The following is a 13,048-nucleotide window of genomic DNA, read 5'->3' as shown; positions in this document are numbered from 1 at the left end:
GATTATGTCTATACATTCACCTTCCACTACCAGCTGGATGCTTTAGCTTCCAAAGATGGTGAAGTAGGTTGCACTGTCTTGCGACAGACAGATTCTAAGTAGTCTACTATCCACAGTGGAGTCTGGGTTGTAAAAAAGCAGCTTTGGGACTCCAGAACATAGCTAATTCAAACCCTGCTTACCAATGGAAAAAAGCAAGTTTGCTTACCTTAAATGGTGTTTTCAGTAGATAGCAGGATGAATTAGCACGTGATGCCCACCATTCTTCCCTGGATAAAAGGGATAACATGTGCGTGCACATGTTATAAAAATCAGGCGTCTATGGGTGCAGGCGAGCGCATGTCTGAAAATCTACCCTTTAAAGGTCTGGTGGAACCTTCTATCAAATGACTTGCCCCACCTGTGTTAAATTTATCCTTTCATATGAATTGGTACAGTTTAACACTTACCGTCGCTTCTCTCTCCTGGATAGTGCATTTGAAAGCAAAGAGCCAAGCACAAAATAGCTGTCAAACAAACTTTGAGGCAAAATTATGGAAACAGATCCTTGGAGCATGGGCAAGATTATGAAGTTGTTGAAGGTGAATGGCACCCTCAAGGCTTTGCTTACAGGAGGCTGTTCCCTCCAAACTGAATGACTGAGGAAGGAGACCGACCAGGGAGGCAACCAAGAGGCCAATGACTTTGAAAGAATTAGTGACTTCCGCAGCCAGGACTGGTCAAAGCAGGCATGTGAAGAAAATAGCCCAAGCACTCCACAAATCTGCCTGCATGGTAGGGTGGCCAGAAGAAAGCCATTACTCAAGCACGCCCACCTTAATCCCATTTGATACTGTAGCCATGGGTCAAAAGGTTGTGAGGTCTGACAAAACTTAAGAACTTTTTGGCTTGGATATACAGCATTATGTTTGGCACAAACCCAATACAGCACATTACCCAGAGAACACCATCCCTTCCTATGAAGCATGGTGAGGAGTGCATTTACACTACACCGATGTTTCTCATTGTTTGGGGGTGAGTAGTGCATTTGGAAGAAGAGAGTCAGCCGTAAGCAGAAAGGAGCTGTCAAACAAACTTTGGGACAAAATTTCTCAGGCCAGAAATGACAATGACTGGAGAAAGGTGCAAGTCCTTGACAAACACCTGCTGCCCTCTGCAAGAAATCTGAAACTGGGACTAATGTTCACATTGCATGGTGATGACCTAATGTTCACACTGAGGTGGGTAAATGTCCTGGAGCAACCCATTCAGAGCCTTGACCTCAATCTAATCAAATGTCTGTGGCATGACTTGAAGACTGCTGTCCGTCAACGCTCTCCAAGGAACTTGACAGAGCTTTCATAGTTTTGTAAAGAACAGTCTAATATTAACAAATCTAGGTGTGCAAAGTTGGTGAAAATCTATCCCAACAGACACAGCTGTAACTACTGCCAGAGGTACTTCCACAAGTATCTCAGGAGATGCAGAATTAATCAATTGTTGAGGGGTTTTTTAGACTTTGTCCCCGAAAGGTGTAGAAAATGTTGTGCTGACAAGTGGGAAAATTAATAAATACTCATTCAAATGCATACAAATATGATACTAAAGACAACAAAATGTGAAAAATGTTCAAGGGGGTGCTGACTTTCTATAGCCAATGTATACCTATTTAACCATTTTAAAATAGTTGCACTCAATACTCTTACACCACACTTCTCTACATGCTTCAGATGCCTGATAAAACGGTGCCTCCTTGTATTATATATTAAAAGCACACATCAAGCAGCTATACTCCATGTCACCACAGCAATTTAAACCTTACTTTTAAATGACTAATTATGAAAATCTTTAATAAGTAATTAATGAAATTTGTTAATACAGCTGGTCTTGGCCCAACAGCAAAATTCTTTTGGCAGGAATGGCACATAGCTGTTTCAGAGTATTTGGACAGCAGTGTAACAGGGAACTGTCAAATTATCATTGTTTCAGGTTACTTCTGATGGCCCTAGGGATGAGACACAAAAGGCAGAATAAACTGAAAGTAAAGCAATAAATAACCAAAGCCAGAGAAAAACCAAGCATTTTTAATTAAAACTTTTCATAAATTATTAAATATTCTATTTACAGCTGCAACCTCTGGGTACAGGAATCTTAGCTATTCTCACACGTTGCCTCTCCCCACCCACAACCCGATTAAGAGCAATACAAACTTGCAGAAGGAACTTTGCACTTGTCTCAAAGTCCAGCCCATCATTTTATCCCCTCACATGAAAACAGAAACAAAAAAAGACCCCACCAATTTGAACCAAAAGTACAAAAAAAAAAAAATTAAACAAATATGTTCTTCCCTCTACTGAATGAGCTTCTACAAACATTGCTGCTGTTTTTCTCCATAAACTGGGAAAGTAAGAATTTTTTTTTAAACTTAAATCAAATACAAAGGAAAGAACAAATAATCCCCCCACCAAAAACAACAAAGCAAAACAACACATACACTGTCTTTGGCAGGACTTCACTGATCAAAATACACCCCAGGAGCTCATTTTACACTTACCCTTCCCGCCCACTGTTCCACTACATGATCACAGTACAGGAATCAACCCGAAACATTGTAAGGCTGCTCATTAATATTCATAAAGACACTTTTATATTGTCCTTTTTAATAAAGGAATAAGGATGAGACTAAGTGCAGCAGTGCTGGCTTGCTGGAATGTAAATGCAGCATTCAAACCAAGTTCTCTCATTAACCTTAAATGCATAACTGAGAAGTGGAAATAAGGTCTTTCAGTTATACGTTTGAGTAATTTTCTGCAGGCTTCCTTAATTGTTTTCAGGCTCCCAGCTCGCATGGAATCGAGGCTGCCATCCGGCGGCATGAGCCTTCATGCGCAGCAGCCTGGGGATATTTCCCCCTTCTGGTCGTTACAGGGACTGTTCTTCCCTGGGGGTACATGGGCCCATGACTGCAGTGTACCATCTGGTACACTGCAGTCATGGGCCCTCGATATGGCCACTAGGTGTCGCTGTTGCTGTCTCCACCGCACCCCCCAGCCCAGGACACTAATGGTTGCGGAGAACATCATATGCCTATAAAGCTGTACAGCTCCTATCTACAAGAGACTAAGCTTTCAATAACAGGATGGGTTTCCATCAATTTTGATTTTTTAGAAAAACCCAAGGTAAATCATCTGCATAGTGAAGCTCATTTTGACTCCATATTCCTAATATTTTGGCCCAGACCAGAAAACATGGTATCCAGTAAACTATAGCAGAACCATCCTTGGTTACCAACCTAAAAAAATACAAAAACCTTATGACTTCTCTCTCTTTAATTATTTTTTAAATCTTATTACAAGTTCAAAAATAATAAAATTACACCACCATGCCTCATATGAAGGTGCAAACCTTTTTGCCCGAGAAAAGTGGATTTTCATGGCTGGACAGTGTATAGGAAGTGGTGGCTAAGTCTTCAGCCCGGACAGGGCTCAAAGGAGCAGTTTTAGCCTCAAGAGAAGACTAGGTGCAGCAGCAACAGCAGAAACTGAAGGGAGGAGGAGAGGGCTGCTAAACTATGGGTGAGAAGAGTAGGAGAGGGCTGCTTGGTTTGGGGTCTGGAGGAGGAGTGTGTGTGAGCCTGCAGGAGGGAAGGAGTAGAAGAAGCAGATGACAAGGAGTGCAGTCAATCTCTAATAACCGGCGGCACACCATAGTACACAGGTCAGGCTTGAAATATTTAGGTATAAGCATTTGGAGGAAGAGTACTCTGCTCTACTGGATCTGAATAACCTTCAGACCCTCTGCTGGTATCTTGGTGTGGTTCTTCCAGGACCACTGCATTATTGCTTCAAAGAGCCTTTGGCCAGTTGTCATAAGGAAAGGCATGTGTTCAGAAAGACTCTTGCCTGTGGCTGTTGTGCCAGGTACTGAACATTTGGATTTTATATTGGGTTTCCTTTCATTATGCTTCAAAGGCATTATGAATGTTTCAAAAAAAAAAAAACAAAACCTAACCTACCATTTCAAAATCATTGTGATTGTTATTGAGTAGTGCTACAAAGAAACTGACTGCAAGAAACAACTTTTTCAGCACTGGCACAAAGCAATTAAGCCTATATTTCTCTGCAGCTTAAAATTCTTTGTTAGCTCACAAGTAAAGTTGAGGAATCAAATTTCACAAAAAGTGATCCATTTCACAATGCAAGCTAATATACAAGGTTTGAGCCGCAGTACTTAAAAAGAATCTGACACAGACCCACCCAGTTTAAAGGAATTACCCTTCCTGGGTGAGATTTGTACACAGTCTTTTCCATGCAAGCAGTAGGCAGCTGGTACAAAGTCGCACTCCCTTCTTCCAATCATCTGTTTCCAAAAACTGTTCACAGAAATCCACATTAGTCCTGTTTGCCTTCACGCCATTGCCGCGAGCCTTCATTCCATGCCACATAGACAAACATGGCCAGTACCACGTGCACAGCAACCACCGCCACGATTGCAGCATAAAAATAGCTGTCCCTGCTGGACATTCCAAAGGTGCCTGCAAAGTAAATTGTTGCATATTCAGCATAGTGCAGTCCGGAGCCACTACACAGATTCTAGATTTTAGTGAACCCTACAGAACCCACCAACTGCAATGGAAAGTTTTCATAATCCATTAACTACAATGAATTAACCTCAGCTGATCAGGATGAAATACTCCCTGTGGGTGTACAGTGTAAACATCGTAGAGAAACAGCCTTTTAAATATAAAGTTAGTTTCTCAGACTTCTCAGCTTTATTCCAAATGCCACACTGAGTTTACTGGTGATCTACTTGAACCTGGAGTTATCTGAGAGGCTTAGTAGGTAAAAGGGACTACACCACCAATACTCTGAGGCAAATTACAAAGAACATTTTTAAAGCCAGAGTGTGTGTGTGGATCCTTACCTCATGATGATACGGGCACTAGAACCATTAAAAAAAAAAACTTAATTCATATGCTATCTATAATCCCAGTTCCAAGGATGTAGATTCTTTACTATGTGAATAGCAAAGCCTTTGGATAATTGTTCAGAGATGATGGTAAAGGAGGAACTGTGCAGGCAAATATTATTCAAGCACTGTATATTAATTGCAACATATAGGGTTGTACAACCTGTACTGTTTTGTTACGTGTATAGCATTTTGGTACTTGGTTATTGCTGTAACACAAGGCCATAATCAATATTTTTTATTCAATCCCAAAACTTTAAAAAGAATGTTAAATAATAGTTATGCCACTTATGACTTGGACTTTTTATGGTCACATGGAAAGCAGCTATAGTTTAATATTCATTTTAGAGTTTGGGAATAGAATAAAGAATATTGATTATGGATTTTTGGTACATGATTCTATCACTGTATTTAGCATTGTATCAAAACAGGGCAGTATACAGCACTCGAGCAATGATATCTGCATGAACAGCCTGAAAGATATGTAGTTTTCAACTAAGTGATACAATGTGCGTCTTTGTTTTTTTTGGTATCTCTCAATTTAACCCCATCTGATGGTCCTTTTTTTGGATACCTAATGGACTAGTGAGAAGACTCTCTCCCCTTGCGTTTCTGGTGAATTACCTTCAAACACATAGGCCTTTGAAGTAAAATATAGTCCAATGGGCAACGTGATCATTAATGCTGTGAAGAAGAGAAGAGTCTTCAGAGTTGACACAAGTGACCCTTCGGACCTGTAATAAAAATCATTACTGCATCAATGGACATTAAATAGGACTCAAAACAAAATTTTATGTTTACTGAATAATCTGCATCATTTAAACTACTTCTGTCTTAGCAGGGCAAGTCAAACTAAGACTACGACTGCAAAGACCACAAGACCCATTTCATTTGCTCTGGCAAAATCACAAACACTACTTGATCCCCAAAATTCTACTCTCCGTTCCCCTATGTCGAGGATCTTGTGTGCTGGTCATCTCTTGCTAGTAACTAGCAAGCAGAACCACTTAGTGGGAACACAAACACATGAGCTCTAGAGTCCAAGGTCTGATCCCAGTACACCTTATGGGAACTCAATGAATCATGGAACCTAGGACATTTAAAAAAACACTGCATGTGTCTTGTTACTTTACTAAAGTCATTAACTAAGGCCATTTCATCTATGTTGAACCAAAACAGCACCTGCTGTGATATGAAATAACAGTAAGAACCGGTTTTACGTATTACACACATCAAATTCCTATTAACTTTACTCCAAACAGGCATGTCCTATTTAACTTTTAAAAAAGAAAAAAAGTGAACATAGTTAAATGGTCCATGACTGGCAGAAGTACTGGGAGGCTTCCTTGCATGGCTCTTTGAAGTCCTTCAGTGAATATTCTACCTCTGTCCCTAAGAATCCTATTACAAACATTTCTACATGATATCAGATGGTATTTGGCTTCTAGACACAGCTTTTAAGGTGCTTTTTACAGTATGTATACTATAGAATGCCTTATGCGCCTGACCAATTCAGTCTGTCATTTTTCACTTGTATGTATACATTTCCTTATAATGGAAAGTTACTCATGTAGGTGAAGAAAAACCAGACAGAGAACAGTGGGAGGAGCCAGAGCAGCAGTCTCCCCAGGCACCACCAGTCAAAGAGGTAGGAGACAGTGGCTGGAATGGCAGAGCTAGGGGGGGCTTCCTAGCTGAAGAGATAGAGGAGCCATAGCAATGGGAGCCTGGGAGAGCAGAGGCACGTTCAGTCCCAGGAAGCAACAGCAGTGGCACAACCAGGAGGCAGTATCTATGGCCCTGATCAGTGCCTAGGAGGTAGCAGGGGGGCAAGAGGAAGAGGAGAGTGAGAGGAAGGACAAAGAGAACCACACAAAGGATGGGAGATGGGGGGAAGAGAAGGGAGAAATACACTTAGTGGTGTAAGAAGAAAAGCAAGCAGGCTGTGTGAATTTGCCCGAAAAGAAATGCATTAAAGTATTGCCAACAACCCTCCCCATCATTAAAAAAAAAGAAAAACACAGACACACAAACCCTGGGGTGCAGGTGTACATGGTGAGTGCAATTTATTCCCTGTGAATAAGTGCTGGAGGAATTATTGAATCTCTGTCCAACACATCATGTGAAAGGTCTTTGCGGGCAGAGTGCAAGTGCCCTGCCTGGCCCTCATACTGTAGGGGGTCGAGGTGCGCCAAGAAAAGCCTGCTGGTGTTCCAGCAGGAACACGCTTACCAGAAGAGAGGCACAGGAAGTGCAATGTAAAGACCATCCTTGGAAATTGTATATTCCTTGGAATACACCTTTCCAGTGTTAAAAAAGGTCATATTTTATTATTATTAATAAAAGTTCTTATATACTGCCTATAGACAGCCATGCTAAGTGGTTTATCATAAAACAGTAAACCTTGGAACATCTGGTGCTGATAACTCTTATTAAACCCTTTGCACCACTAATCAAGGCATCTGTGCTTCATCCCTGGCACTGATCATTTTTAGGGCTAAGGAGGTGGTGCCAAAAAAAGAGTCAGGGTTTGGGACCCTTAAAAACACAGAAAAGGGAGAGCTGCCTGCAAGATTTACTCTTACTGCAACATCCACTGGCTCGTCTACTGCAGATTTGGCTGCCGTAAACCACCAAGGACAGTTCCAACTGGAACGGCGATATACAAGTTTGAAATTAAATTATAGAGCGTGTTCGCAGAGAAGGCAAAAATAGCTGCTGTATTAACAGACTTGGCCCTAGTGTCAGAAGCAAACTGAATGGGAAGTCCACCCACCTAAGGAAATTAGGGATGTGAATCGTTTTTTGACGATTTAAAATATCGTCCGATATATTTTAAATCATCAAAAATCGTTAGAGCCGCGATACAATAACAATTCCCCCGATTTATCGTCGAAAAATCGTAAATCGGGGGAAAGGGGAGGGGAAAGGGGAGGACGTGAAAACCGGCACACTAAAAAAACCCTAAAACCCACCCCGACCCTTTAAAATAAATCCCCCACCCTCCCGAACCCCCCCAAAATGCCTTAAATTACCTGGGGTCCAGAGGAAGGATCCCGCTGTGATCTTCCACTCTCGGACCTCCGGTGCTTGTAGAAATGGCGCCGGCGCTACCTTTGGTTTTTCCGTACGGAAAAACGATTCGCGGCAGGAGATCGCTCCCGGACCCCCGCTGGACCCCCAGGGACTTTTGGCCAGCTTGGGGGGGCCTTCTGACCCCCACAAGACTTGCCAAAAGTCCAGCGGGGGTCCGGAACAACCTCCTGCAGTCGAATCGTGTTGTCTACGGCCGGCGCCATTTTGCGCAAAATGGCGGCGCAAAATGGCGCCGGCCGTAGACAACACGATTCGACTGCAGGAGGTCGTTCCGGACCCCCGCTGGACTTTTGGCAAGTCTTGTGGGGGTCAGGAGGCCCCCCAAGCTGGCCAAAAGTCCCTGGGGGTCCAGCGGGGGTCCGGGAGCGATCTCCTGCCGCGAATCGTTTTTCCGTACGGAAAAACCAAAGGTAGCGCCGGCGCCATTTCTACAAGCACCGGAGGTCCGAGAGTGGAAGATCACAGCGGGACCCTTCCTCTGGACCCCAGGTAATTTAAGGCATTTGGGGGGGTTCGGGAGGGTGGGGGATTTATTTTAAAGGGTCGGGGTGGGTTTTAGGGATGTTTTAGTGTGCCGGTTTTCGATTTTCACGATTTTCACGATATTTAAAAAACCCAAATGGCGACGATCCGATTCCCTCCCCCTCCCAGCCGAAATCGATCGTTAAGACGATCGATCACACGATTCACATCTCTAAAGGAAATCCCCTCATAAGAACTATGTTAAAAGTGCTTTCAAAATAATTTGGTTCTATTTTATTTTGTTGCCAATAAATAAATAAATAAATAAATAAATAAAAGTTAAATCCTCACAGCTCTGAAATGTTAACTGATGCAGAAACAATTCATATGCCATGTGTAAAACGACTGTTCATTTCAGAGCCAATGGATGGGACTTGCACATCTTTCATGCATGTATCTGGAAAATACTATGGTCAGCCACCCCACTATCATTTTTTCTCCCGCTAGGAAATGTCATACATCTTAACGTTCTTTATATATTAAGCAACAATTTGCTATGAACTTGGATGTTTGTGAATGCCAAGGGACACAAAAAGAGGCAAGCTCAGCCTAAACGCATCTAAATCCATCAGCTAGGCTTATGTTGACAAACCTTACGAATACAGGAATAGCTGATATCTTTCAAGAAGTGAACATTTTTTTTTTCAAATCTTTGGTAGCATATTAGTTTTTTTGATCAAAGACTGCCCTTACTTTTCTATTAATTTTAATTGAGTAGCAACAATGTATTTAGTCACCTAATTCTAAGAGGCAGAGGAAGCCTATACAAACATACTACTAACCACACAACTGAAATCAGTTAGTAGTAAAGCAAAATATAAGATGCATGCCACAGATTACATGCAAGCAGATGGCCCTATTGCACCTGAATTCTAATAATACAATATGCTCTCGTGTGTCATTTGGAGAGGCAAAAATTATAAACTTGGTATCACTCACAGACATCATAAAAATTAGACTTCATGAACTAGAGAGATTACATTTAATTTGAGTGTGCATTTTATCATGGCTTAGCTACCTCAGTTTTTTTTAAATGATTTCTACAAGTTAACAGTATTGGACTTACTAGGTTTACAGAGAAATATTAAGATATCACATACTATTATCTAACAGATTAAGAACAGATTTTGCCCCTTCAAATAACTTGCCTGACTTACTGCACAAAAGCCAATAGTCCGAGCACTCCTACACCCACATCTGCTATATGCACAGAACCACCATACTTCAGTTAGAGCACTGCAGCTCACTATCAGGCCGAATCAGAAAAACGGGCAGGAGAGCGGGCGAGCGCCCACTTTCCCAGCACGCGCACAGGCCACTCTTCTGGGCGAGCGATTCAGGAGGGTGGCCTATGCAAATTAGTGCCCGCGGTAAAAGGAGGCGCTAGGGACACTAGCGCGTCCCTAGCGCCTCCTTTTTGACAGGAGCGGCGGCTGTCAGTGGGTTTGACAGCCAATGCTCAATTTTGCCGGCATCGGTTCTCAAACCCGCTGACAGCCACGGGTTCGGAAAACGGACACCGGCATAATTGAGCATCCGTCTTCCGAGCCGAGGGCAGATTAAAATGTGTTTTTTTCCCACTTTTGTGACCTCCGACTTAATATCGCCATGATATTAAGTCGGAGGGTGTACAGAAAAGCAGTTTTTACTGCTTTTCTGTACACTTTCCCGGTGCCAAGAGAAATTAATGCCTACCTTTGGGCAGATGTTAATTTCTGAAAGTAAAATGTGCGGCTTGGCTGCACATTTTACTTTCTGTATTGCGCGGGAATAACTAATAGGGCCATCAACATGCATTTGCATGTTGCGGGCGCTATTAGTTTTGGGAGGGTTGGACAGGCGTTTTCGACGCGCGTTAACGGTATCGGCCTCTATGTATTTTTCAATGTATTATTACTTGTATTATTTTTCAATTTATAAAGCCTAAGATATCCAAGTTTTTTTAAATACTGATTGAATTAGTATTTAATATTCAAAAGCTACAACCTATAGTTGACACTGGGGTGTTATTTAAAAATTCTCAAGATTCTTCATCCCTTGAACTATTTAAGACTGTTTAATTGAAGCTGTCCCTCCTCATCTGCTCCTAACCAAACTATCTGGTGTATTTCTTCCCAATTATTGCATCACTGATATAATTCAAAATCTTATTTTTTTGTCTTGCCTCATCTTTCCATCTTGATTGTAAACTCCAAGAAGCAGGGATTGTTCCTTACATGTCACTATAAAATGCTGTATATGCCTGGTAGCATTATACAAACAATAATAATGCCTTGGAGATCCATGTAAACACAGGCAAGGGACCAGGGTGCTGTAACTCATCAAGACACTGATCTAGCGCTAATGTAATAAGCACACTAGACTGCACATGCATTTTTTGCAAGTTTAACTTTACTGAGGATTTTAACATACAAAATTAGTACTCCTCAATGCAGAGGTGCATAGGCTTAACTCGTTTTTTTTTTGTTTTGTTTTGTTTTTTTAATGCTGGAAATTTAACTCCTGGGTCAAAAGTGGAATAACATTAATGGAGACTAGTGTTAGCCTAGGTTGCTGTGCCACAGTCTGGTTGTGGACATGGAATTTCTGGTGCAGTTCTAGACTCAGGTTGTGTGTACACAATTTCTATAAGCACAGCATGTTTTTGCAAGCATAATGTTTAGGAGCACAAGTTTTAGAAGCACCTCAAATTATGTGCATAAAACATGGTGTACTAGGCTGAGTGCATGTTTGTATGCATATTATGTTAGCACAGTTTTATATATTTGCATACTGAAAATAAGCTTTTTCAGTATATGAATAAAGAAAAATGTGTGCTGAATTTCAACATACATTTTTACTCACATCTTATGGCATTGGGCCTTGGAAGCAAAAAATCACATTCTGCAAGACAGCTAGCTGACTATAAATGCTGGAAATGACCAGAGAGCAGATGTAAGCTTATTAAAAGCATTGCACATCAGAGACCTGCATCAAGGAAGGTTCCCCAAAAGTCTCTTACCCTATTTATTTTTTAAAATCTTAGATTCCACCTGAGGTGAGACATTCTAAACAGATTACAAAACATCAACCATTAAGCTGCTAAAGTAAACAATACATGATCAAGAACATAAATACATAAGCATAAAATCCTCTTAAGTGTTGGTCTCCAAATGATTTCAATAATCCTACTAAAAGCTTCTTGTCAAAGTTTACTGAGTTTGCATGAGGCTATATGAATTCAATGCAGCATGTTTAAAACATTGGTTAAGATTTCATCCAAGGTCAACTACCTGGCAGTTTTTAGTTAATTCATTTAATACAAAATTATATAAAGAGCTTCACAAAATGTTGGTCACTCAAACCCGAACTAGCTACTGTTGGGCAACAAGATGCTAGGCTCTCTGGACCTTTGGTGCGACTCGGCCTGATACTTATGTTATTAACCCCTGGTTCAGCATAAGACCAGGCCAATTAATAGAGGATATAGAGGTCTTGCAGAATAATTTCCTGGTCTCCCACGCTTCCCAGGACCTTCAGATGGCAACCACAAGATCCTAGTATGACAAAAGCTCATCCATGATCAATCACATTTTACTGTTGGAGCTTTTCGAGCCAGAAATATTTGACATTGAACTTGAATTGCATTGGCTCCCAATTCCTGGAACAAAAAAATGATGATTCTTTTGTTAAGATGGCTATACTAAGGGCCTGATTTACTAAGACCTTTCTTCCATTCTGTGTCTATGGGAAAAATGCTTAGTAAATGACCCCATAAGATAGAATTCACTGATCAAGGGATCCAGAGCACATGATTTCAGCTCGCCCCTTTCTGAGTGCCTGGGCGAGCTTTCCCTGACCTTTCCACCTTTCAGATCTGGCAGCTAGTAAAAGAGAAACGCTCCTTCCATCTAGCGAGCACCGCGGAACCCCCAACCTGAGAAACCGACAGGCTGCAGGGAAACAGGCCCTTAAAGGCGAGTATTCCCCACCGCCCCACTGGGGGCTGCATTCCGACAAGGCCGGAGGGGGGGGAGGGGAAGGCGGCCCTGAACCGCTCCACAGCCGCCCACGGGGTGCAGAATCCGCGGTTTGGGACGAGAGAAAGTTCTTACGCTCGGAAGTCCTGCGGCGGCAAAGCAGCGTTCAAAGCCCCTTTATCCACTCTCTCCATGGCCTAACACCTTCTTCTATCCGCCAAGCGACGAGTCAGTGCGCATGCGCCTACGCAGACCTTAATCATAGTCTTGCGTTCCGAGCCTCGTTCTCGATCAGCGCCACGCTCTTCAAGTGGAAGTTTTTACTCGTTTATTTCCGGCTAGAATAAATATGGAAGGCTTGGCCCTGTGTGCGCGTGCGTGCGTCTAAGAGCTGGTTACGGGTTCTCCGCTCCCATTAGCGCCCTTGACATGATGGAAGCGGATTGCAGAGAAGACTGTCTGCTTACTTATAGGCTATACATTTTCAAAACCTCGTTACTTTTTTTTTTTTTATTTGAGGCTCT

At 42.1% G+C, this 13,048-nt stretch overlaps 1 protein-coding gene across 3 annotated transcripts; it reads right to left on the bottom strand.

The window, feature by feature from the left end:
• Positions 1-1,801: 1,801 nt before the first annotated feature.
• Positions 1,802-12,815, bottom strand: VMA21 (vacuolar ATPase assembly factor VMA21). Of its 3 annotated transcripts, none has more exons than XR_003857562.1 (4): positions 12,660-12,815; positions 5,572-5,681; positions 4,236-4,513; positions 1,802-1,984 (listed from the first exon to the last, which is right to left on the bottom strand). XR_003857562.1 is itself a non-coding variant. In XM_029607564.1 (3 exons), exons 1-3 carry the CDS (start codon positions 12,716-12,718, stop codon positions 4,371-4,373), a joined length of 312 nt encoding a protein of 103 aa, XP_029463424.1. In that variant the 5' UTR covers positions 12,719-12,815; the 3' UTR covers positions 2,042-4,370. The 3 variants fall into 3 exon arrangements, 1 of the variants encoding a protein (XP_029463424.1); XR_003857563.1 differs by having other exon boundaries at positions 4,254-4,513; XM_029607564.1 differs by lacking the exon at positions 1,802-1,984 and having other exon boundaries at positions 2,042-4,513.
• Positions 12,816-13,048: the final 233 nt, after the last annotated feature.

Source organism: Rhinatrema bivittatum, chromosome 6, assembly GCF_901001135.1.
Source record: "Rhinatrema bivittatum chromosome 6, aRhiBiv1.1, whole genome shotgun sequence".
In the NCBI taxonomy this organism is placed as follows: Eukaryota; Metazoa; Chordata; class Amphibia; order Gymnophiona; family Rhinatrematidae; genus Rhinatrema; species Rhinatrema bivittatum.
This window is presented reverse-complemented; position numbering and strand designations above follow the sequence as displayed.